Below are 24,837 nucleotides of genomic sequence, written 5' to 3'. Positions count from 1 at the left end.
AAAATTTTCCTAAATTTCCAAGAATTTATTTATCACGAGGTAAAGAAAATGTGTATTAGAAAGATGAGATCGAAGGTTTACCATTTTTTCAATTATGGCGAACGCAATATGTAATCAATGAAAATTTTATATTTTCACGTTGAAAGTTTCTTCAGATAATTATTATCCAGATGATGACTAACTCTTACGAATTAATGCGTGTCTGTAGGATAATCCGGTAGACTTGATCCGCTTTTTATATCGAAAGTTGAGCAATCGGTGACGCGTTCTTATACACCGAACCGCGAAAAGCAAAATTTCATATGATCTCACCAATTTCGGATGTCAGTCAAATCAGTCAAATCAGTCAAATAATAAGTTCGCGTTAATATACACGTTCGATTTTTGAAAAGCTTGTTCAATTTAATAAGAGTCTTGGTAACAGGCTTATGTTTTTAGACCTAATTGGTTGTTTTCATTTACAAGTACCTCGTGTTAAAGTACTCATAAAATGACATTAAAATCAGAAAACTAATAACTGAAAGATTATCATTTTTCCTCTGTGGTAGTTTACATATAACATAATGCAACTAACATGTCACGATTAATGCAAAATAAATAAATTACTAATATAGACATTTTTTTAGTAATTTGTATAATCGTGAAACGAATTGGACTTTCTAAAGGCAAATATTAAAGGAAACATGGAATTGATGCCAAATCACAAATATTATTTATACTACTTATTTGCGCAGTTTGAAGCGAATCAAATTGATGAAGGTTTCTTTGTTACATGTTAATTTACATTTTAAAATCATAACAGGCACGCTAATTAGTTTGCTTAAGATACTTTCCAGATACCAAGTTAGACGCGTTTCCATGAAATCATATCAATTTTACGATGATATTTTTCTATCAAGCATGCAATTATAACCGTATCGTTGATTGGTGCATACAATTATCCATGTACATTCGTCTTTCCGAGTACCGCGCTTCAATATTGCTAATTTCAAATTCGTACATTAATGTTCGTAAATGCTTGAAAATGCTATATAACTGTATCAGCTTCTGTTAAAAGCATTTTATAGTAAAATCTCTATAAATTTGTAATATTTTTTAGACAATTTGAATTCATTATATTATACATCATACATTCTAGTCATTTCTAATTAAGTTACTTTTGCGATGTTTAATTATATTTTATGTATATTCTTATAACTCTCTATGTTACGGCACGTACGATGGTCCGTGCGCCGTCTGAAGCTTTATACTATATACTGATCTACTACATACTATATACTATAAACTGAATCCTTTGACGTAATCTTAATAGCTTGAAGGAATCTCTAACCCTGTAAGTGTTTTCGGTTTATGGATGGTCCTTAGAACAATACTTAGGTTTATTGCGCACTCTTACAAATAACGGAGAAAGCGGGTAGTTATTTTTCCAATAAACAATGTCACCCACGAGCCACGTTGGTAGGAGGCTTCCTCCTCCTATCTTCGTTCATTAACGTTGGCTATAATCAATGGGCACCCTCACTTTCCTAACGAAAAGTGTGAACAACGAATCCGCGTTCTTCGTTCAGAAAGCACACCCACACTGAGATTTCCTCTCGTGGCGGCACACGAGAACGCGAATCTCACCACTCGAAACCAACTAGTGTCGGACGACGGCAACGCAGTGGTTAGCGCCATAGAGTACAAACGTTCGGATCCCGGGTTCAAATCCCGGCGCCTCGTACTTTTCCAAAGTCCGATGTTTCTTCCACGACATCTAAATAAGAAGGAAATACAGCAGTACTACACCCCGGCAAGCGACATCTACAGCTAGCAGCCTACAATTATCACGGATATATGAAGGAAGACGGAGAAAAAGAAGAAAAAAAGTGTGTTTCGTCCAGAGCCTGCTAGTGGACTCATCAGTAAGGCTTACCTAGCAGGCTCATGCCTTAGACACAATGGAAGGAGGGGGAAACAAAGCTATGTACATGGCAGAGACATTGAAGACGGATTCCTCCCTCCCACGGCCGGACACTGTATCCAAGGCCGGTCGGATCTCCTACCCTCTCTTGCGACGTATCCCAGTGGAGCGGCCCCACTCTTAATCTAGTTTGGTGGGAAAGGTTCGCGTACACACCGTGTGTAAGAACTATTAAAAACCACATAGTGTATCGCGACTACCTTTCTACTACTTAACCCAAGTCCTATATTATCAGACTTAGGTCCGAGGCGGCTCCTGTCACGTAAAGTTGGTACTTGGGTGGTAGTAAGAAGGCTGAGTCGTAACCCAACTACTTATTTTCCTTTATAAAACTTTATTATAAACACTTACAAAATAACATCGAACCGGAGAATAGGGGTTGTATGAGTACAGCAACTAGAAGAGGAACAAGAACTGCTCGAGCTGGGTGAAGTCTCGGTTTATATACGTTTTGGTTTTAGGATGTTGAGGGGCTAGGTGTAGGTTATGATGTAGAAAAGTGTCCGAAGGTCGGGGGTCCATATCCTATCTCTGATGTGGACGGAGGTGCGTCACAGCCTTGGTGTATGCTATGATGATAAGGTGGTGATGTGTCCAAAAGTGTCCGAAGGTCGGGTGTCGATGTATTATCACTGATGTAGGTTGAGATGTGATTGATGTCACATACCCCCCTCTTTAGATTGATTTTGGTCCTCCAAAATCTTGGTGTTTCCTCAGTATGGAGCGATGGAATTGGACTCTGACTGGTTCGACTTGTACTTGTTCTTCTTCGTCATGGTATATGCTTTTGCTATTTCAACCTGTGAAGGTTGTTGGCTGGTTAAATTTCGACTACGATTAATAGGGATAGTTTGCTAAGTTTGACGAAATGCCGCAGTATCACGTGTTGAATCTTTTGTAGACTTTCTAACAGCCTGTGATATAGAATGAGTTAGTGGTCTTTGAGTAATGGTTTTATACTATCTTGTTGTTTCTTTATAGTTTGATTGTTATCCAGTTGTTCCTTTGATACTTGCATTTCTTTGTTTTGTTTAGCAACTTCTAAAGCCTTTTCAGCATCTACAACTGGTTCTTTTTCCATGCATGTAATTTCTTCTTCAACCAGTACAACTGTGCTTTCCTCTATAGTTCGTGTTTTTGTGTCATTTAGTAAACTTTTCAATTCAATTTCCACAGTATTTGGAGCTTTAGATACCGACTGACTGTCATCTTCTGCATTTTCAATGCCCCAATCATCAAAGATATCCTGAATGACACTTCTTTTGTTAGTTATGCGCACTTTATCTGCTTCACTTATAGATTTATTCCTTCCTTCTGTATTAGCAACATGTATAAGTACGACAATTTTATTATGAATAATTTTCTTTTCTACATTAATTTTATGTGAACTATCAAAAGATCAATCTTGCCATTTCCATTTGTTGTTTCTTGTTATTCGTTTCTTTAATATCAATGTCATCTGCAGTTTCTAGATCACTAATTACTCCTGAGGTAATAGGAGTTATAGAATCGTTTCTTGTCTTTGTATGATTTAATATGTCATAATTGTATTTCTGGCTACAATTTTCAGAAACTTCTTGAGCCACAATTTCTGTTGAAATTACTTCTATAATTGTTCCATCACTTTCTCGTGCTTAACCTATCGAATTAAATTCTTCATTTACAATTTCAGCGTTCTTCATTCCTTTTTGTTCTGCAGAAACATTTTTTTTTCTTCATTGGAATTTACAACAGCATCCTTTTCATGTACAGTTAAAACAATATTTTTTTCCGTACTTTCATTCATATCATTAATATATAGTAGTTTCTACAGTCAGTACCATTACTTCTGAACTACTATCAACTAGTTTAGACAAATCTGTGTCTGTATCCGTGAGATGCAATGTTTGGGCTTTATCATCAAAAGTTTCACCAAGTGTTTTAATTAATGCTTGACACTGAGCATTAGTAACACTAACTGTATCTATATTTAACACTGTACAAACGTTGTGTTTCTCAATGTTTTGTTCACCCTCATTTGTATTAAATATTTCAACATCGTTCGTACTTTCTTTATCTAAAGATGTGTCACCTGCATATCTTGAATGATCTCCAATCTCAGTTGTATTCTCTGCTTGCTCTTCTTGAAATTTCTCATCTTTTTTTTTTTTATATTGATCATCAATTTGTGGGTCCTTATTTATTATTTCTTGTTCTACTTCATTAATCGCAGCGTTCTTTATGCTCTCTGTCTCACTACTTTCCTTACTTTAAAAATTTTTTTTTGTTTTTATTTAAATCTGTTACATCACATTTATTTACTACTAAACCATCTTGAATTGTATTATCTGTACATTCCTGTGACTTATTTTTTTTTTTTGATTTTCTGGAATATCATGCACATTCTTTATAATATCAGTCGTTGATTCTGATATTAATGAAGAAGGTACATCTACTTTTATCGATGATTCTACTTTATTAATGTCACTGTGCACTTCATCTAGTTGTTCCATAGTAAAACATCAAGATTGTTACAATTACTTAAGAAGTCATGGATTGTTATTTAAATATTTACTGCACTTTTCCATCAATGTAACCCTTTATGGCAGTTTGACATTCTACAGAACACCAATGCTGTATCAGTTTATATTTTTCTTCATCATGAAGTTTTATTATATCACCTAATTCTTCCTGATGTTTTTTTTTCTTTTTTTCAATTTTCAAATAAGAGTGTGTTTTCTATGTGAATCTTTTAATTCTTGGTTCGCCTCGAGTAAGCGATTATTAACATCTTTGGAAAGTTTTTGGACGTTTTCCAGTTCTTTTCTAAGAAAATTATTTTGTTCGTTCATATCTTTTACTTTACCTTCAATTTCTACCCTACGCAATATTTCAAATTTATTTTCATTGACAAGGATCATTTTTCTTATTTTTCAAAATCCAGTTTCAATTTATTAGTTTCTTCTTCATATTTATATCCAAAATCACCCACTTTTTCATATTCACCCTTTAGTTCGTCTAGTTCACATTGAAGGGCAGATTATTTGTCCTTGTGGTTCAAGAACTACATTTTATCTCTTTTGCATCTTTAGCTCCAGCTTCACGTTCCTCCATTGAATTACTAACACATGAATTAAGTTTGGCCTTTTTTTTTGTTCCAGCAAGTCAACTTCATATTTGTGACTTATGTTATTTCTTCTAATTTTATTGTTAGTTCTTCAATTTGTATTCCAAAAGATTGAACTCTTTTTACGTGCGTGTGTGTGTGTGTTTTTTTTTTGTAACTCGTCGAGTTGCAATTCTAATTTTTGCACTTCCTCCTTCATGTCCTCTATGTGCTTCTCGAACTCTTGTGTCGTCCTGTCTTTGTCGGAACATTCTACTTGAAGATCAGCGAGTTGATGCTCGGGATCGTAATTCAATTTTTGGTCGTTAGCAGTAATAAGCTCGCGTAACTTCACTTTTGAACTTGATCTTGTTTGGTCTTGATTGTGTTTTCGTGGTGCTTGTGGTGTTCTAAAAGTAATCGTCACGTTGCTTGCATTTTTAGTGCACATTGATACACTGCACTCTGCACAGGCAATGCTTTTGTTGTCATGAAATCTCTCTAACTTTTCAGTAACAAAACCTTTTATTTTATTATTTAATTTTGGATCATGCCCCTGGTGGAGATACATTATGTGTTCTCTTTACCTTTATTATGCACACGTTTTCCTTTTGCTCTCAATTTTTCGATCATCTTGTGCTGTTCTATATATTGTGTTCTTATGTTCTTCGCATATAAATCCGGTTGATTGATTTTATCTTTCAGTTGAGGTACATGTTTAATTCTTTACCTGTGATTATGATGAACAACCTCAGCGTATTTCCTTTCTCTCTCTCTCTTTTTTTTTATGGATTTCTTGATAATCTTTTAGAAGTTGCTCGTTATATTTGGAAAGCTTTCTCACTTCGTCTTCAGCTGTTTCCTAACGGGATTTTTCTTCTTCAAGATTTTCTGTAATCATTTTTTCTAAACTTTTCCATTTATTCTGTTCTTCTTCGAGTAATTCATTACGTTTCGGTATCTGGCTATCTTTTCCTTTAAAACATTTAATTTTATCAGAGAGTTCTCCTATTTTCAAACTTGCTTCATTTAAGGTAACTTTATGAATTTCCGATTGATGCTTTAACATTTGATGTAAGTCTTCTATTGCTGTTTCACGTTCTTTCAACTGTTCATTAAATTCGTTGTTTAGCATATCCACTCGAGAAATTTCGAGTTTTTGAGCATCGTTTCTTCTTTTAGAAATTTGGCTTATTTTCTCTCGCCTGCTGCTACATGTTGCTGTCATTTTATCAACTTCTTTCTTCTTTTTTTCTTTTTTTTTTTTTTTTTTTGTTGAACTTAAAATCTTGATTTAAGGTTTGTGTTTCACTATATGATTTATTATCATTAACTAGTTCAACATTATTTTCAGTAGATTTTTTTTCGCGTGATTTTTATACTTATTTAAATAGTTTAACATGAGCAAATGCATCGTACGTCAGATATACCATTTTTAATAAATTGTCGCCTTTACAACTCGAGTTACCTCTGAACGAGTCGCATGATTGATCAATAAGCCATGAGTAATTATGCAAATTCAGTTTTTTTTCATCTATTTATTTGAATATTATAACAAAGACTTTACATTGAATATTTTATTAAAATTGTAAGTTTTTCATAAACGCTTCAAAAGCCACAGTCTATTGATCAACTCCTCTATCCTTTCTCTTTCTCCTCACTAAAATAGATAAATTCCTAATGTAGTTTGTGGATAATATTTTTTTTTTTCTAAAGCAAATCACATTTATCATCTGATATATTTTTTGAAATAATTTCTGTCTGTACATTTTCTTCTTTTCCCTTACTCCTCTTTCTCTTTCTAATGAATTCTTTTTATTCCGTAAAATAGTTTTTGTATATTCAATTTTGTTAAGTGCAATCCTTATTTCTGATAACTTACTTTTATTAGATAATTCTTGTGAATCTTCTACTACATCTTCCATATCATTTTGAGTGCGGCTTCTACCTTCAGTAAATTTAATATCTTGAACCATATCATTAATTTCAATAGCTCTTTCGGTATCAAGTAAATCGCACTTATTATTCAATATACCTTTTGAATTGACTTCTGTCTCTGTAGTTTCTTCTTTTGTATCTTCTTCGAGTTTTCTTTGTTCTTCTAATCCACCCTTCTCATTTTGTAGGATCTTCCTTGTATCTTCATCTTTTTTAACTTCGACTTTATCCGATCTCCTAGGTCTGCCTCTATGTTTCGCTTCATCAGTTGCTATTACACCCGTTACTGCATTATCATTTTCTACAGATTTATACCTATCGCTATCACTAGCTGTGTTCGTTAAAAGAACTTCCCTTCGTTGACGAGTATCAGTTGTTTCGTTTTCACTATCTGAAATTGATTTTTGTTTAACACCTCTTTTTTCTTCTTTGGCAAATTTATTTTCTACATTTTCCGATGCCTTTTGTTTATTAATTATTTCACACTTGTCTTCGATTAATTTCGTCTTTAAAGCGCTTCGCAAAATTTTATTTGTGTTTGATTGTCTGGTTTGATTATAAACAATTTCTTCAAATTTTGGCGAAGTAGCAGGCTTTGCAGCAACATTATAACGACTGCTCCGTTTACTACTATCTAACATAGATGGAGATGGATTCTTGTCATCTTTATTCTCTAAAGACTTCTCTTGTGTATTAGCATCTAAATTTCTCGACATAAGATCTGCTGAAGTTTTTGATTCTGTAGTGTCACACGCATTTTTCGCTGTCATCATTTGGTCTTCTTCTATAAGCAAATGTTCATTATTGTAAGCATTATCTCTTGCTTTTTGTATGGATTCTAATGATATATTTTGTTCAACGTTGTCTATTGATTTTGTATCATTTTCAGCAGTTGATTTACTAACTGCTTCTAATTCCTTCGTTTCAATTTGGTTTTCTTTATTTGTATCGCCGTCCAAAATATTTCTCATTGAAATATTATCCTTCTTGTTATGATCTTTTTCTGCTTCTCCTAAACTTTTACTTTTTTTGTCAAACCATTCTTGTAAATTTTGAGTATCTTGTGACGAAGATGGTGACAAATCATTATACAATACTGCAATATCTTCTTTCCTTCGTTTCACAGACTCTTTCTGGTATTCTGTTGAGCTATTGACATCAAACATTAAGTCTGTTTTAATGAAAATATAATCCTGTGAAGCGGTGTCAATTGATACTTTCTTTTCATAAGAATTTTCTACATTAGACTGCAATTCTTTTGAAAATTCTTTCAAAACCATTTCTTCATTTCCTACAGTAACGTCTGTTTTCTCCAAGCTTTTGTTCAAATTATGAGAAACTAAACTACCCTGATAACTCCGACTAGTCGCTGCTTTTATAGTCTCCTTTAACAGTTTTCTTAACTTGATTTCGTTCTGCTTCTGCATAGCGTCTAGTATGGCCCGAATACTTGGATCTACAGCAGTAGCCATAGGGCTAACAGAAGATGTGTCTTCTGATTTTTTGCTCATAGTGGTTATTCTACTGTTGTTGGAGTCTGTACTAGCGAAGCTATTGCGACGAGTACGATAATATTTAAAAGAATCCAGTTCTTTACCTGAATATTCCTCTTTTCGTGACCAGTTTCAGTTTTGGTGATGACCGTAATCCGCTTTCCGTAGAAGTCGTTTTCACGCAAAGTGAGCTGATCCGCAGAGGTCCGCTGATCCCTCAATCTTCAATGATGCACGTATGCCGAAATGCGTAATTTCGTTTTCTTGAAGTTGATGGATCCTGGCACGGATCGCCAAAATGTCACGTAAAGTTGGTACTTGGGTTGCGAGAGAAAAGAAAGCTGAGTCGTAGCCCAACTATTAATTCTCTTTTATCGAACTTTATTATGACTTTGGCACTTACAGTAGAATAACGTTGAACAGAGAAAGGGGTGTTGTACAAGAACAGCAACTAGAACGAGAACTCCCCGGGCTGGATGAAGTCTCGGCTTATATACACCCTGGCTTGGGGATGTTGGGGGGTTTGGTGTGGATTCCAAGGAGTCCGAAAGTCGGGGTTGGGGCCTTATCTCTGATGGGGATTGGCGTCCGACAGTCGGGAGTCGATGTCTTTTCTCTGAGAGGTAATTGGTGTCACACGGTCAACGGGACGAACTCTCCATCTAACAAAGGCATTAAGTAATCCTATAGCTCTCCTTAAAAGAAAGATTTGTAGCGGCACATGGCAGTAAACATTCCAACGGTTTCTGTCGCTCGCCACACGCCGATCCTATTCTCCGGGCAGGATGTTTACCAGATGTCGATGCATCTCCACAGTACGTGATCGGCTAGCCCGAGGACCGTCATAAACACTAATATCTAGTTACCTAAAATCCTTCAACAGATACACAGCCTGTGTCCCAGTTACGGGAAGACAGGAGAGACCTATTTTTCCACGAACGACGTCTCCCACTAGCAACCTTCCCTCGAGGGCGGCTAGCATCCTTTTCTAACTACCGATATGGAGATTGGCCAATTAGCAGCAACGTCAATTTCCCTTATTTTCCGAACGTAGGATATCCCCGACGAATCCGATGATCTCGTGTCCTTAGACACACCCCGTCATATTTTTCCTCTGCGGTATCACCGGGTCGGAAAGTCTCTCTCTCTTGCGGTCTCATCGACAAAAAAGGATTAACTCCTTACGGTCAGCGAATATTAACACAGAATCCAACTTAGATTTTTTGCGAGTGCGTACGACTACCGTCCCGTTGTCCGCGGATTCGTTATTGCACCTAGGATCATTGTCATTAGTCTCTCGAATGTCTAATAACCACGGTTACTTGTCCGGTTCTATGGTAATCGTATTTGCACTAGTCAATGTCTTCTCTATTGCATAACGACAACGTGTAACCCAAACGAAGATTCGTTTCACGCCCCTAACCCTAATTCTAATGTAAACCCGACGTATATATATATATATATATATATATATATATATAAATAAATAATTATAAATTAATATTACCTATTATTAATAATAATTTAATTATATATCTCAAGATAATAAAATATTTATAATTTATATTAATTTTTATATATAAATATTTAATTATATATAATACATTTTTTTCAATTTAAAGTTAAAATATTTATATTTATATTTTAATTTTTTTATAAAATTAAATATATGTATAAAGATTTTAAAATTAATATATTTAAAATTAATAATTATATATTAATATATACTTATATACAAGATAATTCAATTTTTATCAATTTTATTAAAAAATTTTATTTTATTACGTTAAATATTTATAAATTATTTTAATTTAATTATCTAATTAAATTATTATTAATTAATTATAATAGCAATATTTATAATAGTATTGTTAATTTTTTATTTTTATATTTTAAAATATATATATAATGTACGTATCCATTATGTATTTCCAATGTACGTACAGCAGATACTCACAGGAAAAACCAACGAGACTAATAATAAAATCAATGAATTAGAAAAAAAGAGCTATAGACAAATATCTTATAATATACCGTGGCATAATCTGCAATTTATTATAAAATAATTGATCCGAGCAGTATCAATTATAAAAGAAGATGGCTGAATATGATAGACACTGTCGAATACTAATCAAATATAATCATTTAGTTAATCTTTAAGATTTAAGTTAAGATACATCTTTGAGGAATCAATAAGTGTTTCGCTAATAGCCTAATAGATCTCTTGATAGATCAAACGAAGAAATACCTAACCGCGATTACAGCCAATTGGTACATATTATTCGATACATAATTAATATTTGTATCACGTACAGCGATGCAAGTGGTATTGAAGAAAATAGCCATTTTATGTTACAACTATAACGAGTAAATTTACTCGTTTAACTTGAGAGGAATTAAAAAGGTACCTGACTTTTAAATAAGCATTAAATAAGAAATTTAAATATCGCAGACGGTGATGTAGGTGTTATTCAAGAAAAGAGAACATTTTATTTTGTAATTAGCACGAGTAAATGAACGAATATCGATAATATAATATAAGGATTAATATGAATTTTATCTGGCTGATTATTTAAATACCATAACATATTTCACAGTAACGTCATCGACTGCCGTTAGGCTCTTTTCCCTTTTTGTTCAAACTAATTGATAGTCGAAAACTAGTATCAAGGAGGTGTGAATTTAGTCTTAGTTTGTAGAAACTATTAAAATGATAAAAATGGATACCGTATTAAATCGTCGAAGGCGCCAATTTACGATAAAAATTAAGAAATTGTTCAATTTGATTTTGTTACAATGGAAAACCCCTCCTTTGCTATGTCAAGAGATCGTTAACGTTTGATTGACATCTCGACACCTTGTCAAGATATATAAGGAACGCGGAAGTCGCGCGCGAGCTCTTTCGTGCCTGAAATTCCGGACAGTGAACATCCAAGAAGAATTTAAATATAAGGTAAATAAAAAAAATATCAAATAACAACATTGTAACTAGTAGTTTATAACGTCTAAGCCATTAATTTACAATACTTGAGAAATTAATTTATAATATTTAAGCTATTAATTTATAACATTTAAGCCATTAATATATAACATATAAGCAATTAATTTATAACGTCTAAACTATTAATTTATAACATTTGTTGAGATATGTATAATTTTCTGTGTTGGACTGGGTTAAATGTGTAGTAGAGATACTTGTATGTGAACATCAGCGTGTGGATGTATGTGTGTGCGCGGCGTCTCGAAAACAGATGAATGTAAACTGTCCAGTCGGTTAACAGTCGGGTATAGAAGAAAGTGCTGAGACGCGTGCAAGTGTGTATCGATGAATATATAAGAAATCGTCCATGAAATAAATATATTACTATTTTAAAATTAATCCTCAGTATAAATTTAGTGTTCTTATAACATTATTTCGACTTCAAAGATCCACAATTCTCAACAACATTTGTGCTATTAATTTATAACATTTAAGTTATTAATTTACAACATCTAAGTCATTAATTTACAACATTTGAACTGTTATTTTATACATTTAAGTTATTAATTTATAACATTTAGGCTATTAATTTACAACATCTTAGCCATTAATTTACAATATTTGAACTATTATTTTATACATTTAAGCCATTAATTTATAACATTTAAGCCATTAATCTAAAACAATTACATCATTAATTCTTAACAGTTATAACAATAATTTATAACAACATTTTCCCATTAATTCAATGTAATTATGCTCTTAATTTATAACAGTTGTACCCTTAATCGGAAGTAACTCTACATTCATTGATTTTAATCAATGCCATAAATTCGTAGTGAGTGAATTAAAGATTTATTTTGCTTTATTTTATTAACGAAATCTATCAAGTCTTTGAAGTGCTATTTCATTTCCATATAGCATTATATTTTAACTCTGAATACAGTATTCGATTTCCAATTTCACTATTTCGTATAAAATCTGTGGTAACACAGAGTGTCGATGTATGTGTCACGTAAAATAACAAAATAAAAAAGGAATTTGAGGTAAAAAATAAAAAAAGAAAACTTTATTTTTTTTCTAACATCAATACACTTTACAATCTACTTCCGAACTCTAGGCGTGACTTTCTAAGACTGACTCTTATGATTTTACTTTCGATCGGATCCGATTACTTTCTTTTGTCATCCCTCAACATCCCCACCGTCCATGCATTTGCTAGGCGTCCGCGATCGTTGCCACGTGCTCTTTCTTCTAGAACCTTCGGTGGAAGGACCGTTGGGATGTTGATGGTTCATTAGGCACTTCAGCGATATACATTGTCGCCGAGTGCTTTATCTCTATCGTCAGTCCGTCGGATTTGAAGTATGCCGGTCGTGACATATGTAACGATATATGGTATAACGTTATAACGTATTACTTTACATGATATAACTTCATAACGTATTACGTTATATGTTATAACGTTATAACGTTATAACGTAATACGTTATATGGTATGACGGTATAACGTTATAACTTATTACGTTATATGGGATGACGTTATAACGTATTACGTTATATGGGACGACCTGTTTCTGTCTGGAGATTGATTCCTAATACAACGTGTGTTCCATTATATCAGCATCTCTAAAGTACAATTCTATGTGATTTCTAGGGAGAACAATACAACCGATCCACACCTTCGTCAGGCAAAACGTTTATCCCGTGACCGTGGCTACGTTCGGCGACCAGTTGTCACCTCGAACCCACTTTCGCTTTCACAAATGTCAAACAATTACAAATGACAATTGCTTAATTACAGTTATGATAAAATCTAGGCTAAAGCATTAGAAGGCTTCCTCAAAATTGCAGAGGGAAGGCTCCGGTTTTCCTTTCATCTCCGACATATATAATAACCTGTTAATAGCAGCGTTCTCTTCAAGTTAACTACCCTTATTATCCCAAAAGAAATAAGGGATTGAACGATTCGTGGCGTCGATTAGTCAATCGTAACGGGAATTTACGACTCCCGTTGGCGCACTTCCTCGAGATCGCGTCTCCCCACGAACGTGCGAATTTACATATTTAACAATATATATATGGCGGGTTAATGTTGAAATTTTGGGTGTTTGGGCGTTAATTTTAGTTTCCTTACATTTTTTCCCTTTAGAAATACCTGCACTTTATCATTTATGGAAGTTTTGTTAACAGAAACGAAAAATTTAGAAAAGATATGTATAATCAAGGAATCTCAGGATAGCACACTTAGACTGCAGATTTTTCTGTATGCAAAAGTAAGTCAAAGGAAGAGGATGAAGTTTTCTTGTATAAGGCTTTGTTTCTGCTTGAGCTAGCTTACAATGAAATACGTTCAGTGTGACAGAGTATCGACAACTATTTCAAACCTTAGCTTTAAATACAAAAAGTTTACGCGCAAAAATAAGCTGAAGAAAAGAAAAATGTTTTTTTTTTCTTGTTTGACGTCTTATCCTGTCTGGCGGTATGGAATTATTCTGGAAAAGCCTGTATATGTACAGAGTATATAAAAAATACACTTATTTGACCGGACCACCTTAATTCTACAACTCTAGATGATACAGTTTTACAAACGTCTACTCATCGCGAGGACCAACTTGCCAACTTTTCAAAATAAGCTATGAGTCGCAATTGAACCGTTTTCTGGAGAAATGACGTTGAAATTCCATTGGGTCTTACATCGAGATTATTCGCAACAAGTTTATATTTCGCAGTCAGGTAGAAAGTAAGCAATGTGACATTAACGAGAAAACAACAAGTTTTCGTTAGCAGGTGGGATAGCCCGTGATAAAGAGAATGGAGCAATCAGTGTGATTTCACATTATTACAGAATTATCTACTGTGTGAAAAAAGACTTTCAAACAAAGATTCTGATTTTATTAGCTTTCTTTTAGAATAATAGAAAATAAAATTTGTAAATAACAATTAATTTCATTATTTTAAATAATATATTTAAACTTGTTGAAATTGCAAATAATTTATTTCTGTCTTTTAACATTTAAACAATTATTTAAATGAAAATTTATTTAATAGTGCCCAGTATTGCGCGCAACACATTTTTGGAACAACGAACAATTCGATAGTCGGTAATAGAGATAGATGGCAAAATAATTGGATTTATTGATAAAATGAGGATTAAATTGATTAAAAAAAGTAAATTGATTAAAATGTATACAAATCCTACATATACAAGAATAATATCTTGCACATCATGGTATCCAAATATACTTTCCCAGTAAAGTTCCATTTGATCCTCGTGCTAAGTAGCATACGGTGCCAGCAAACGTCAATTTTTACAAAATTTTGCATGAATCAATAGATCCAGAGGCTCCGATCCTCCGAAATCACGCTAGTGGACACTTATACGCCCTGACACTTTTTATACATGCTGTACATAAAAATATGTGTATCGAAACTGTTGTTATTTCTATACTCAGAGGTAAGATCAGAGTAGTTATTATTTTATTGAATGGATAAATCTATTACACCGTTCTGAGCCAAAAAAAGCCTTTATTGCACACGCTTACAAAAACTAGGGATAAAAACAAAAAAGCATCTTAAGCCTATCGATTAAATCTATCGATTGTAACTAGCATCATCCTCTAGTTACTATTTCTTATCACTAACGCATCTGCATATGGATGGCGAGCACGAACTCACGTTGTCATTTTCAACAGAAACTTTGATACAAAGTACGCAGATTTGTGTATAAATACATTACGGTTGAAAAATTGTTGAATATTTACTACTGTGTATCTGTTATACTTGATCGTTAACACCTGTTTTTTTCGCCTGCCTAACTTACTATCCTCAAAACATTATCAGATTATACATTTTGTTCGGCTGATAAAATGGAATTTCTTGGAATTTAGAGCTCCCTTTACATTCACTTGTTATTGTACGAGTATTTTGCTCGTTCACCAGCCGTTCACTCATTTTATTTTGCAATCGTGACAATTTGATGCTGCTTCTCCACTCTGTATAACGTGTTACCTACAAACACCAATATGTATATAATCTGATGCATTAATTACTATACGATACACCATGAGGACGTTAATACACGCAAAACGAAATAGATAAACAGTATCTGCTAAAATTATAGCTAATATATATATAATATAATATAATATATTTTTGTTACAGTCGACTTCTCCAAAAGTCAAAAGCTTGTCTTGTTATTGGCACGTACCGTAAACACTCGACTAATTGCGTATTTCTTAAAGCTATATTTCCCCTCTTTACAACTTTTTTACGAGATTAGTTTGAAATCAGCCCAATTGATAAACCATTTCAATTTTCAATCTCTATATTCAAAATTTATTATAATCAATTCTATTTTAGTTTTTGCTATCAAAGGAACATAAATTGGAAGTTGAAACAAAAAACATGGGTTCTAATTAAATATTACTATCTGCTTCTATTCTTAATCGTTACGAATTATTTATACATTATTACCAATTATCAATTTTTTATTATACATTGCTCGTTGCATTCACCCTATTACCCCTACACTTCCGTATCATCAACCATATTGCTATCTTCGAATAATTTTCCTCAAACGCAAAATCTCCCACATACCTAACCTTTTAATTTCAAAGCTAATTAATTCAGGGACATCTTCGATCTTTAACAAGCGTGTATCCTACCAATGATTAGCAGCTACTCTTCATTAATTCATTAATTCATTGATTCAATCTGTAACGTTTCGAGTATGTACATCGCATGTCGTATCATTGTATCGGTATTGTATCTGTTGATTCGAAAGATAGCTGGTTACTCAGGTGGCTAAATTGATCTCGCCATAGACGAAACTTATTTGTGTATCCATCTATGTATATATAAAAGATATACACAAGCAAACAGATAAGGCAATCGAGAATCAATGGATTCAATAGCCGGTAAATATTTACAAAAAAAGGAGATACCGCCGATTTTGACATTTTTTAAATATTTTGTTAATGTTATCAGTTTGAGTAAGATTTTATTCGAGGATTGCCGTTCATTAAAAAGTTAATATCAAAAAAGTTCAATGAGTCATTTGCATTTAAGAGAGTGTACTTAGTCAGATTCTTAGTAAACACTTATCCAACAGCCGATCGTTTAGTAATTTTCGATTCGATTATTCGTGTTCGTTTTTTCGTGTTCGATAACGTTTTGCAGAAGAAAATTCGATTCAATGTTTGTAATATGTCGTGTATACAATTTTAATAATTACATTCGATAATTGCACAAAAATCGGGACTGAAACGTTACAATTATGGAGACTCTATTCCTCAAAATTGACAACGCGAATGAAAGAGAAAGAGAGCCTCGTTAAAGGCTGGCGATAAGTTGAAAGATTCTTATTTGGGATTTTTGATCAATGAAATTTTTGCTAATATGTTTCTTGCGTTTTACTGGTTAAAATGACACCAAACACGATAAAATTTGGAACATATTTGCTTACTTAATAATTGATAATTAAATATTATTCATATTATATCATGTTTGATCTTATTTTAGTCGGGGAAATCTTACAAATGCGTTAGTGGAAATTTAATTTTAAAAAGCCTAAAAGAAGGCAATTTTCAGTTTTGTATGATTACTCGGATACATTGTCTTAGCGATAACTGATAATATTGTATCATGTTACACTGCTCGATCGCAATGGACTGCCAAACTTCCGCAATACCTCAGGGAAATCTGCCCTTCTCAAAGTGGACACGACGGCTGTGTAACTACGTAGAGGACATTTTCGTGCAATTATCGAATGTTTGTACTAACCGTTTAATTTTTTGTTCCAAAATTCTTATTCTTTATATTAGATGAATAATTCAAATATCTCACTGTGAAGTACCTGTGTTATTATTGATTGGTGTTTTATAATTATATTAAACAACGAATACTGAATAACGAAGTATTTTTCGGTTAAGGATTTCTTTCGTTATTCATAATTAATAATTATTGTATATAGCAATTTCGACAAAGTAACGAAGATGTAGAGTCGAATTCGAGTACGATAAGTAGTCACAGAAAATTTATCTTTTCTCCAATTGATTGCGTCTCCTAGTTTAATGGTGTTTTATAAACGGGCCGCTTATCTTGAAAATGGTAAATCCATTTTCCTTTGTTTCGGAATATTGAAACATTACGTTCGATTGGACTATTTTACTACGTTTTATGACCTTGAGTGACCTTAAATGATCGCGATATTTAAATCCGTCTTCAAAAGAGCAACAATGGGACAAATAGGTATTCAAAACTACACGGCTACACTTAAAAAAAACGAAGCCTATTAAAGTGTTCTTTAAAACTCGTAAACGCGTCCATCTGAGAAAAACTTTTTCCATCGCGTAATAGCCTCCTCGAAACCAAACAACTTTTGTTTCAAACATTTCCCTGCGTCTCAAAAAATTGAAAGAATTATTCAGGTGGTTTGCTGTTGAAGACTCAGCCTGTATATCCCCAAAATTCCATGTAGTTCTGATTGTTAGGCAAACTGATATTGTAATCTAACACGAGTCAACCTTATCAAGGGGCGAGAGGGAGGGGGTGTCAATAGACTAAACACAGAAGTATTCGCCTCTATATGTACCTCTATTCGCTATTTTGAACATGAACAGAAAGATAACAGTACGGAGTGGGTGAGAAAAGCATTAAGAATTTTGATCCAGCATTTTTTAATCTCTTTATTGCGACATGAAAACTACGGAAAAAGTAATTTAAAAAAGCGACCAGATATCAATGACCTACGAAAAAGATAAAATTCACCCGGACAGAAAGAAGGAAGAAAACTATTTAACGTTTCATCAGAGAAAAAGAATCGAGGAAAAGGCTTGGTTATTGATCTTGTGAGACAGGAACGTCATAAATGCTAGTATAGGTAATCTTGCAGAAGTTGTTAAGAATCTTTATCGTAGTTTGGTATGAAAAATATCGAATAATTTGGATTTCGAATCACATACAAAATAAGATGCAGGGGAGAGTCGCACAGTACCTTGTGCTAGAGTTGGTAAAAATGAAAATTTACAAAGTGACTTTATAGCACAAATGGAACTTGATAAAAGTAGGAAAATTAATTTTATGAAATTCAATAATACGAATTGACGAATTGACAATGTGCAAGAATAGTAATGTCGGAATTTGTAGGAAACGAAAAATTGTCGTCCAGTACCGATCAATTATTTAATTATTTGATCTTTTGCTCTAAATGGTTAATAATGTTTTAAAAAGTCCTCTAGATGTCAGTATACATATTCTTATTCAAATTTGATTTTTATGTATATCGTATGGAAAATACTTAATATTTTCTTGATCTGCGCATTCGACGTGTGCCCAGACTTCACATTCGTCGTTTTTGAAACATTGAAAGCTTCAGTGACCTGTCTTTGGGCCATTTTATTTTTGAAGAGTAGCTTCGAAGCCCCATTCATGTTCTCCTCTGACCATTTCTCTCTTTTCTGTTTTGGACTTTCAAACATTTTTCTATGGGAAAAGGTAGAAGAAAAATTAAACGGACACCTTCTAATTTAGTCTCAGTTGCCAAAATATTGAACTTACAGGTAAAAGAAATTCGGTCTATGACTAAATCATCGGTATTGGACGACAAATACGTTGAACAAATACGTTTTAGATTATAATGTATATAATGTACAAAGGAAATTATAAAAGTGGGGCAAATAACTGGTAATTACACTTAATAAATTAGATATAGTATACATTAAAAAACATTTTACTTACCTGAAAAACAACATGTCAACTCCAGAAAATAATTTTTAATTTTCGAAATATCAATGTATATGTTTGACATATCAGATCAATATGGCTCCGAAATATGTTACACGGAATTGTTCATTTTCATTTGTTTGTTCCAATAAAAGCGCTAATATCTGGTGAAAAATCCTATGTATTTAGAAATTAACAGAAATGTTAAGTGAGCTGTTATTTTGCCCGCATTGTATTTCTTACATGTAATGCCCGTTACACGTTTTATCTTTAAAATAGTAAACTCATTATTTACTCGAGATTTATTCCTAGCGCACAAATATTTTTCAATAGAGCGATGCAAAGTTTTACTGTATCTCGGATCATCACAAGTTAATCAAAATCTTGAGGATTCGATTTCACCTGCTCAAAGTGACTTTTGCAGGCAAAAGAAATTGTTCCTCGGATACTTTAATATTTTTTACTAAATTTCATCAAAAATAGAATTTTATTTGCTAATAGAAGATAACTATGTTTTGGTACTCCTACAGAACAATATCACGACATTCGCTAAAATTACAAATATTGTACAGTATATTCACTACAAGGCTAATTGAAATAGCTTGTAATCCAACATATAAGAATGCTACTTGCAAAGTATCTTTGCTAGTAGCAGTTTAAAGTAGAGAGATATTCCTAAAAAATCATATATTTTATACATATATGTACGTAGTATATACAGTGGATATAACTATCTTTCTGAATTTATAAAATAACAGTATATAATAATAAATAATAATAATAACAATAAAATAATATAATAATAAATAAAAATAACATAATAATAATAAATTTATAGAATAACAATATTCCAATATTTATATTTTTCCTTGTTGCAATTTTGTAAACCGTCAAAGCGTTTACAACAGAAATTCCCAGAAGGAATTGAATGCCAAGTTTTCTGTACCATTTGATTCCTTTTCTAATTGTGGTGGCATAAGAAACCATTTGATCGGAATAATCTATACCACACTTTCCTTCGTTATATTCGACAACAGCTAGCGGTTTTAATGTAGCGAACAAGCGAAACGAAAGATCATTCTTGAGACCACCACTTGAGCGATTCGCATTACTAAAATATCGATGGGAGCACCTAGCAGAGAACGCTTGGTACTGCTGTACGCGTGGCCTGACGCAGATTTTTTTGAAAACACGCGTGGCAGTCAATGTGTTAATAAACTATTAAACTACATGTCGTGAAGAAGTATCCCCTTTAAGAACATTTATTAATAGCTCTAGAGTTGATAATATTAGCTTGAGGAAGTTCTGTATGTACGTGTAATTGATAGTACTCGCGTACACCTGTGCGTGTAAAACGTTTCAAATTAATAAAGAGAACATGATACACGTGGAATAGGTATGAATAAAAATTACAAGAAGCCGGAGAATATTCTAAAACATATGCCACGATAAAATATAAATTGTAAAGAGTTATAGATCATGTTATTATATATTAAAATTATGCTTAACAAGCAGATATTAGCGTAAATATGACGCTGCGTTAATTAAATCCAACAATATTGAGAAAAGAACAAATTGAACAATACCTAGAAATAATTTAGAAAAACACTGTTAGATCAATTTCAAATTGGGTTTTCTTTACTCGATGTCAAACTTAACTCTTATTCGTCTTTTGCATAAACTCTTTTCGTGATATGAAACTTTAGAGTTGACATGCTGCTGGTATTAATTGCACACGCAGAATAAGATTTTCCAAATTGAACCGAAACGATTTAGACAGAAAAATGTAATACTTTCCATACTCATAACAATTATTTATGCATTCCGCATATAAACCTACCAAATATTTATTACTTACTTTTAGCTCAAAAATATTTCATATACTACTACCAAGCAAATATTAGATTGAAGAGAAAATCATACATGAAAGATGTCACTTTTTTTAATAAAAAGTTCGTTCTCATCAAAGTTTCTGGCAATTTATTACATACCTGTATACAAAGTGGATTACTTTATAACACAACTGGAAAGTAACTTTCTTTAGTAATGATTTACGTAATAAATTACGCAAAAAGTAAAAAGAAGATTATATTTTAAATCATATTCTAAGAATAACTGTATTTTAAAAGTGATTTCAAAAGAATTTTGAATTTAAAAATTCGTCAAAAGTACATACGTACTTACTACTTCGACACGATCTAGGCTAATTATGTGTACTGATGTTTATACATCTTGATAGTAGCTGTATTCAAAGAGCGCGTCGAATCTTTTTATAATATTTGCCTTTTGATGTATTAAAAGTATTGTAGTAACTGATGGTTTCTTAGAGTAAGGACAAGTGATGATGGTAGAGTTCAAAGTTTAGTGTATTTTAATAAGTGATATTCAATAACAAAAGGACCGATTACAATATCGTCGCACGCCGACTCACACTCCGTGTCCGCTCAACTCGCACCCTGCTTCTCGACTGACTCTCTGGCCGTTGTAGCACTCTATTGTCTTTTGCTAGGCCCACCGCACGCGTGTTCTGCAGACGCTCGTAGCCAGGGTCACGTAGGTATTTTCGGCAAGGCTATTTACTTGAAGGACCCGGTAATGCATTGATGGAGCCGACAGCGCCTCGGCTCTCGCGACATTGTCTGTAGTTAGCTCGACGTTTCTTGGGCCCTTCTCCCCGATACTACAGTATCATTAGAGATATTCTTCTTATTATCGCAAATATGTATTGTTCTGCTCATTGCATCGACAAGTGAACGGATTTTAAGCTTCCTATTCTTTTACATTTTCAATATTTCCAGAGTTATTTGTTTTCAGTAGAAAAAATATTAATTCCTGCCACTTTTGAGAGGAATTGTTTAGAAGTGTATCCTGTTTATCTCGAATCGCTCAAATATATCGGGGAAAAAATGAATGACACAAAAATCGAATGACATCTAAAGGGATATACTATTATATTCGTGTGTATTTACTTTGCGTGTATTGTCTTAACATGAAATCTCTTGCGTGTTAAAATATTTCAATGGATATCTCCATTTTTTGTTACATAATCACGCAGCTGACGTTCAGACATCTCTAAAATACTAGAAACTTGCGTCTTTCGCACCATCCGCTATCGTAATAGAAACTTTCAAATTCGACAGAGCAATACAAAGCACGTGTCACGTAAAATAACAAAATAAAAAAGGAATTTGAGGTAAAAAAATAAAAAAAGAAAACTTTATTTTTTTCTAACATCAATACACTTTACAATCTACTTCCGAACTCTAGGTGTGACTTCCTAAGACTGACTCTTATGATTTTACTTTCGATCGGATCCGATTACTTTCTTTTGTCATCCCTCAACATCCCCACCGTCCATGCATTTGCTAGGCGCCCGCGATCGTTGCCACGTGCTCTTTCTTCTAGAACCTTCGGTGGAAGGACCGTTGGGATGTTGATGGTTCATTAGGCATTTCAGCGATATACATTGTCGCCGAGTGCCGCCACATCTTTATCTCTATCGTCAGTCCGTCGGATTTGAAGTATGCCGGTCGTGACACACGCGAAAAGTGACTGACCGAAAAAGAACTGAATGTTTTGACGACATTAGGCAGCCTTGTATTTCAGCAATATCATACCAGCAATAACAAATTTTGAGAAATATCTTTATGTTCTATTCCTGTGGCGTACTTTGGATAACGCTAATCCCGGCGACACACTAAATTTTGAAATCCATACGACTGATTCTACAGAAGCGGGGATTCTACAGCAGCGATTTCGCTTGCACAGTTGTTCATTTAATTTGTGAATTGTAAGAAACCTCAAGTATGTCAGAGGACATAGTGATATTGCTACAAAAGCGACTAGACAAATAGAGAGCTACATGTGATTTTATCGTATTTTTTTAACCCTTTCGCTTCGGCAATCCAGTCCGCCGAAGTACTGTCACTGAACGGAAACGCGCGCCAGAAATACGCACAGTGTGCGTGGCTACTGTATATACGTTTTCCTAAGTCTTAAATAATAATAATTCTTGTAAGAACCGTATACGAAATATCGTTTCACTGTCAATGGATTTAGTAGATTTTTTAGCATGAAACAATATACGATTTTGATGTTGTTTCAACAAGGAGTAACTTAAAGAAGTGATTAATCCAATATGTCAATAAAATCAAGGGAAAATGTTCTGTCGATAACGAAAAAATATATTAATGACCACAGATAGCATTTGTATATGCATCATTTTTGTCAAATTTTGTCTTCAAAACACAACTTTTTAATATTCCTATTTTATCTACTTTTGCTAAAATACATTAAACACATTTCAATACTAAACTAAAGATCTTTAAACTTAAAAATGACTTTTGCTTATTTCCATGTCACAAACAATTGGCTTTAATAATTATCGATCAATACTCTCTTATTCGTAAGCACATCAGCACATTCGATCCATGCAAATTCACGTAAAATGTTACTACTTCCTGCCTTTCGTTACATGTATCTTAATAAATTGTATCTTATTAAATCTTAATAAATATGAGTCTTAATAAAAAGAAGTTACTTTTTACGTAGACCAAACCTAGTTCTATTATTAAGCGCGTAAGCAGATAAGATGAAGATCAAATAGAGGCAAAGCTAAAAAATAACGACTATATATTTTCAGGTTTCAGCGTTGAAAACTTATGTGGGTGAAACGCTAGAATTGACTGGAGTTCTTCGACAAGAAATGGGCACTTGTCTTTGCATAGACAGCAACAATGTGCCTCCGACAGTCAGCAAACGTTACTCTGTACAAGTTCACTGTATGTATTATTAAGCGCTTATCATAGAGCTATTATACAAATATATTTGCAATTATCATTCTTATATATTATACAAGGTGAATCAGAACAGGTGGAAAATATGACAGAGGTTGATTCTGAATACTGAAATAAGAAGAAAATTTTATATAACATAATATGCCTAATGACCATACGTTCCGCTTATAGCTTATTTTGCGATGCTAAACATTACACAGATGAACGATTTCTTGGAAAATAGATAAATCGTGCTGGCCTTATTTCCGGACCAATACGCTCTTCGGATCCGAATCCGTTCGATTATTAAATACGGGGACGTTTAAAATCTCTTACTTATAAAACGTTAGTTGACGTGACGATCAAAATTTTCGACAAATTCGTGTAAGCTGTTCGAACAAGATGGACGATCTATGACGCGACGCATTCGCGTTTCCGTAGAAACTGGAACTGGTCGATTCGAGTAATTTCTCTAAAGATAGGTAAGAAAGTACTGTGACACAAAGCAAGCGTCTACTCGAAAACGTTTATACGAAATTTTCTTCTTATTTTAATGCGCTGAATCAGCCCCTGCTTGCTTGGAAGCCGTACTTTCCACATGTCTCGAACTCTATCATACCGATCCACTAGGTAAACAAAATAAAAACCTGCCAAGCACTGTGGCGGCACGGGCCACGGAACTTTTCAACGGCTCCGGATGCAAAGCGCGACGCCGCCAAAGCGCAACACCGACGTGCCCAATGTACCATCGATATCTTCACACTCTTTCCGCCGAATTCTCGGAAGAGCATACACGTGCCAGCACTGGCGGCACATCTAATGAATGCACGCTAGTGGGGGATATCGATGGGCTACGAAGGGAAGAATCTGCGCGATCC

General features: G+C 33.6%; 2 protein-coding genes and 1 long non-coding RNA gene across 3 annotated transcripts; 1 reads left to right on the top strand and 2 right to left on the bottom strand.

The window, feature by feature from the left end:
* Positions 1-2,894: 2,894 nt before the first annotated feature.
* On the bottom strand, positions 2,895-5,619 carry LOC117240920. Its single transcript, XM_033506942.1, has 5 exons — positions 5,257-5,619; positions 4,518-4,633; positions 3,784-4,210; positions 3,373-3,483; positions 2,895-3,209 (listed from the first exon to the last, which is right to left on the bottom strand). Exons 1-5 carry the CDS (start codon positions 5,617-5,619, stop codon positions 2,895-2,897), a joined length of 1,332 nt encoding a protein of 443 aa, XP_033362833.1.
* Positions 5,620-5,910: 291 nt separating this feature from the next.
* Positions 5,911-8,497, bottom strand: LOC117240922 (telomere-associated protein RIF1-like). Its single transcript, XM_033506943.1, has 3 exons — positions 7,493-8,497; positions 6,931-7,159; positions 5,911-6,137 (listed from the first exon to the last, which is right to left on the bottom strand). Exons 1-3 carry the CDS (start codon positions 8,495-8,497, stop codon positions 5,911-5,913), a joined length of 1,461 nt encoding a protein of 486 aa, XP_033362834.1.
* A 2,755-nt stretch (positions 8,498-11,252) lies between these two features.
* LOC117240921 lies at positions 11,253-24,630 on the top strand. The gene is made up of 3 exons (XR_004494823.1): positions 11,253-11,432; positions 23,834-23,965; positions 24,590-24,630. It is a non-coding gene; the product is annotated as an uncharacterized LOC117240921 (long non-coding RNA).
* Positions 24,631-24,837: the final 207 nt, after the last annotated feature.

This window comes from Bombus vosnesenskii, unplaced genomic scaffold (genome assembly GCF_011952255.1).
Source record: "Bombus vosnesenskii isolate JDL3184/JDL3185 unplaced genomic scaffold, Bvos_JDL3184-5_v1.1 scf7180000015075, whole genome shotgun sequence".
In the NCBI taxonomy this organism is placed as follows: domain Eukaryota; kingdom Metazoa; phylum Arthropoda; class Insecta; order Hymenoptera; family Apidae; genus Bombus; species Bombus vosnesenskii.
This window is presented reverse-complemented; position numbering and strand designations above follow the sequence as displayed.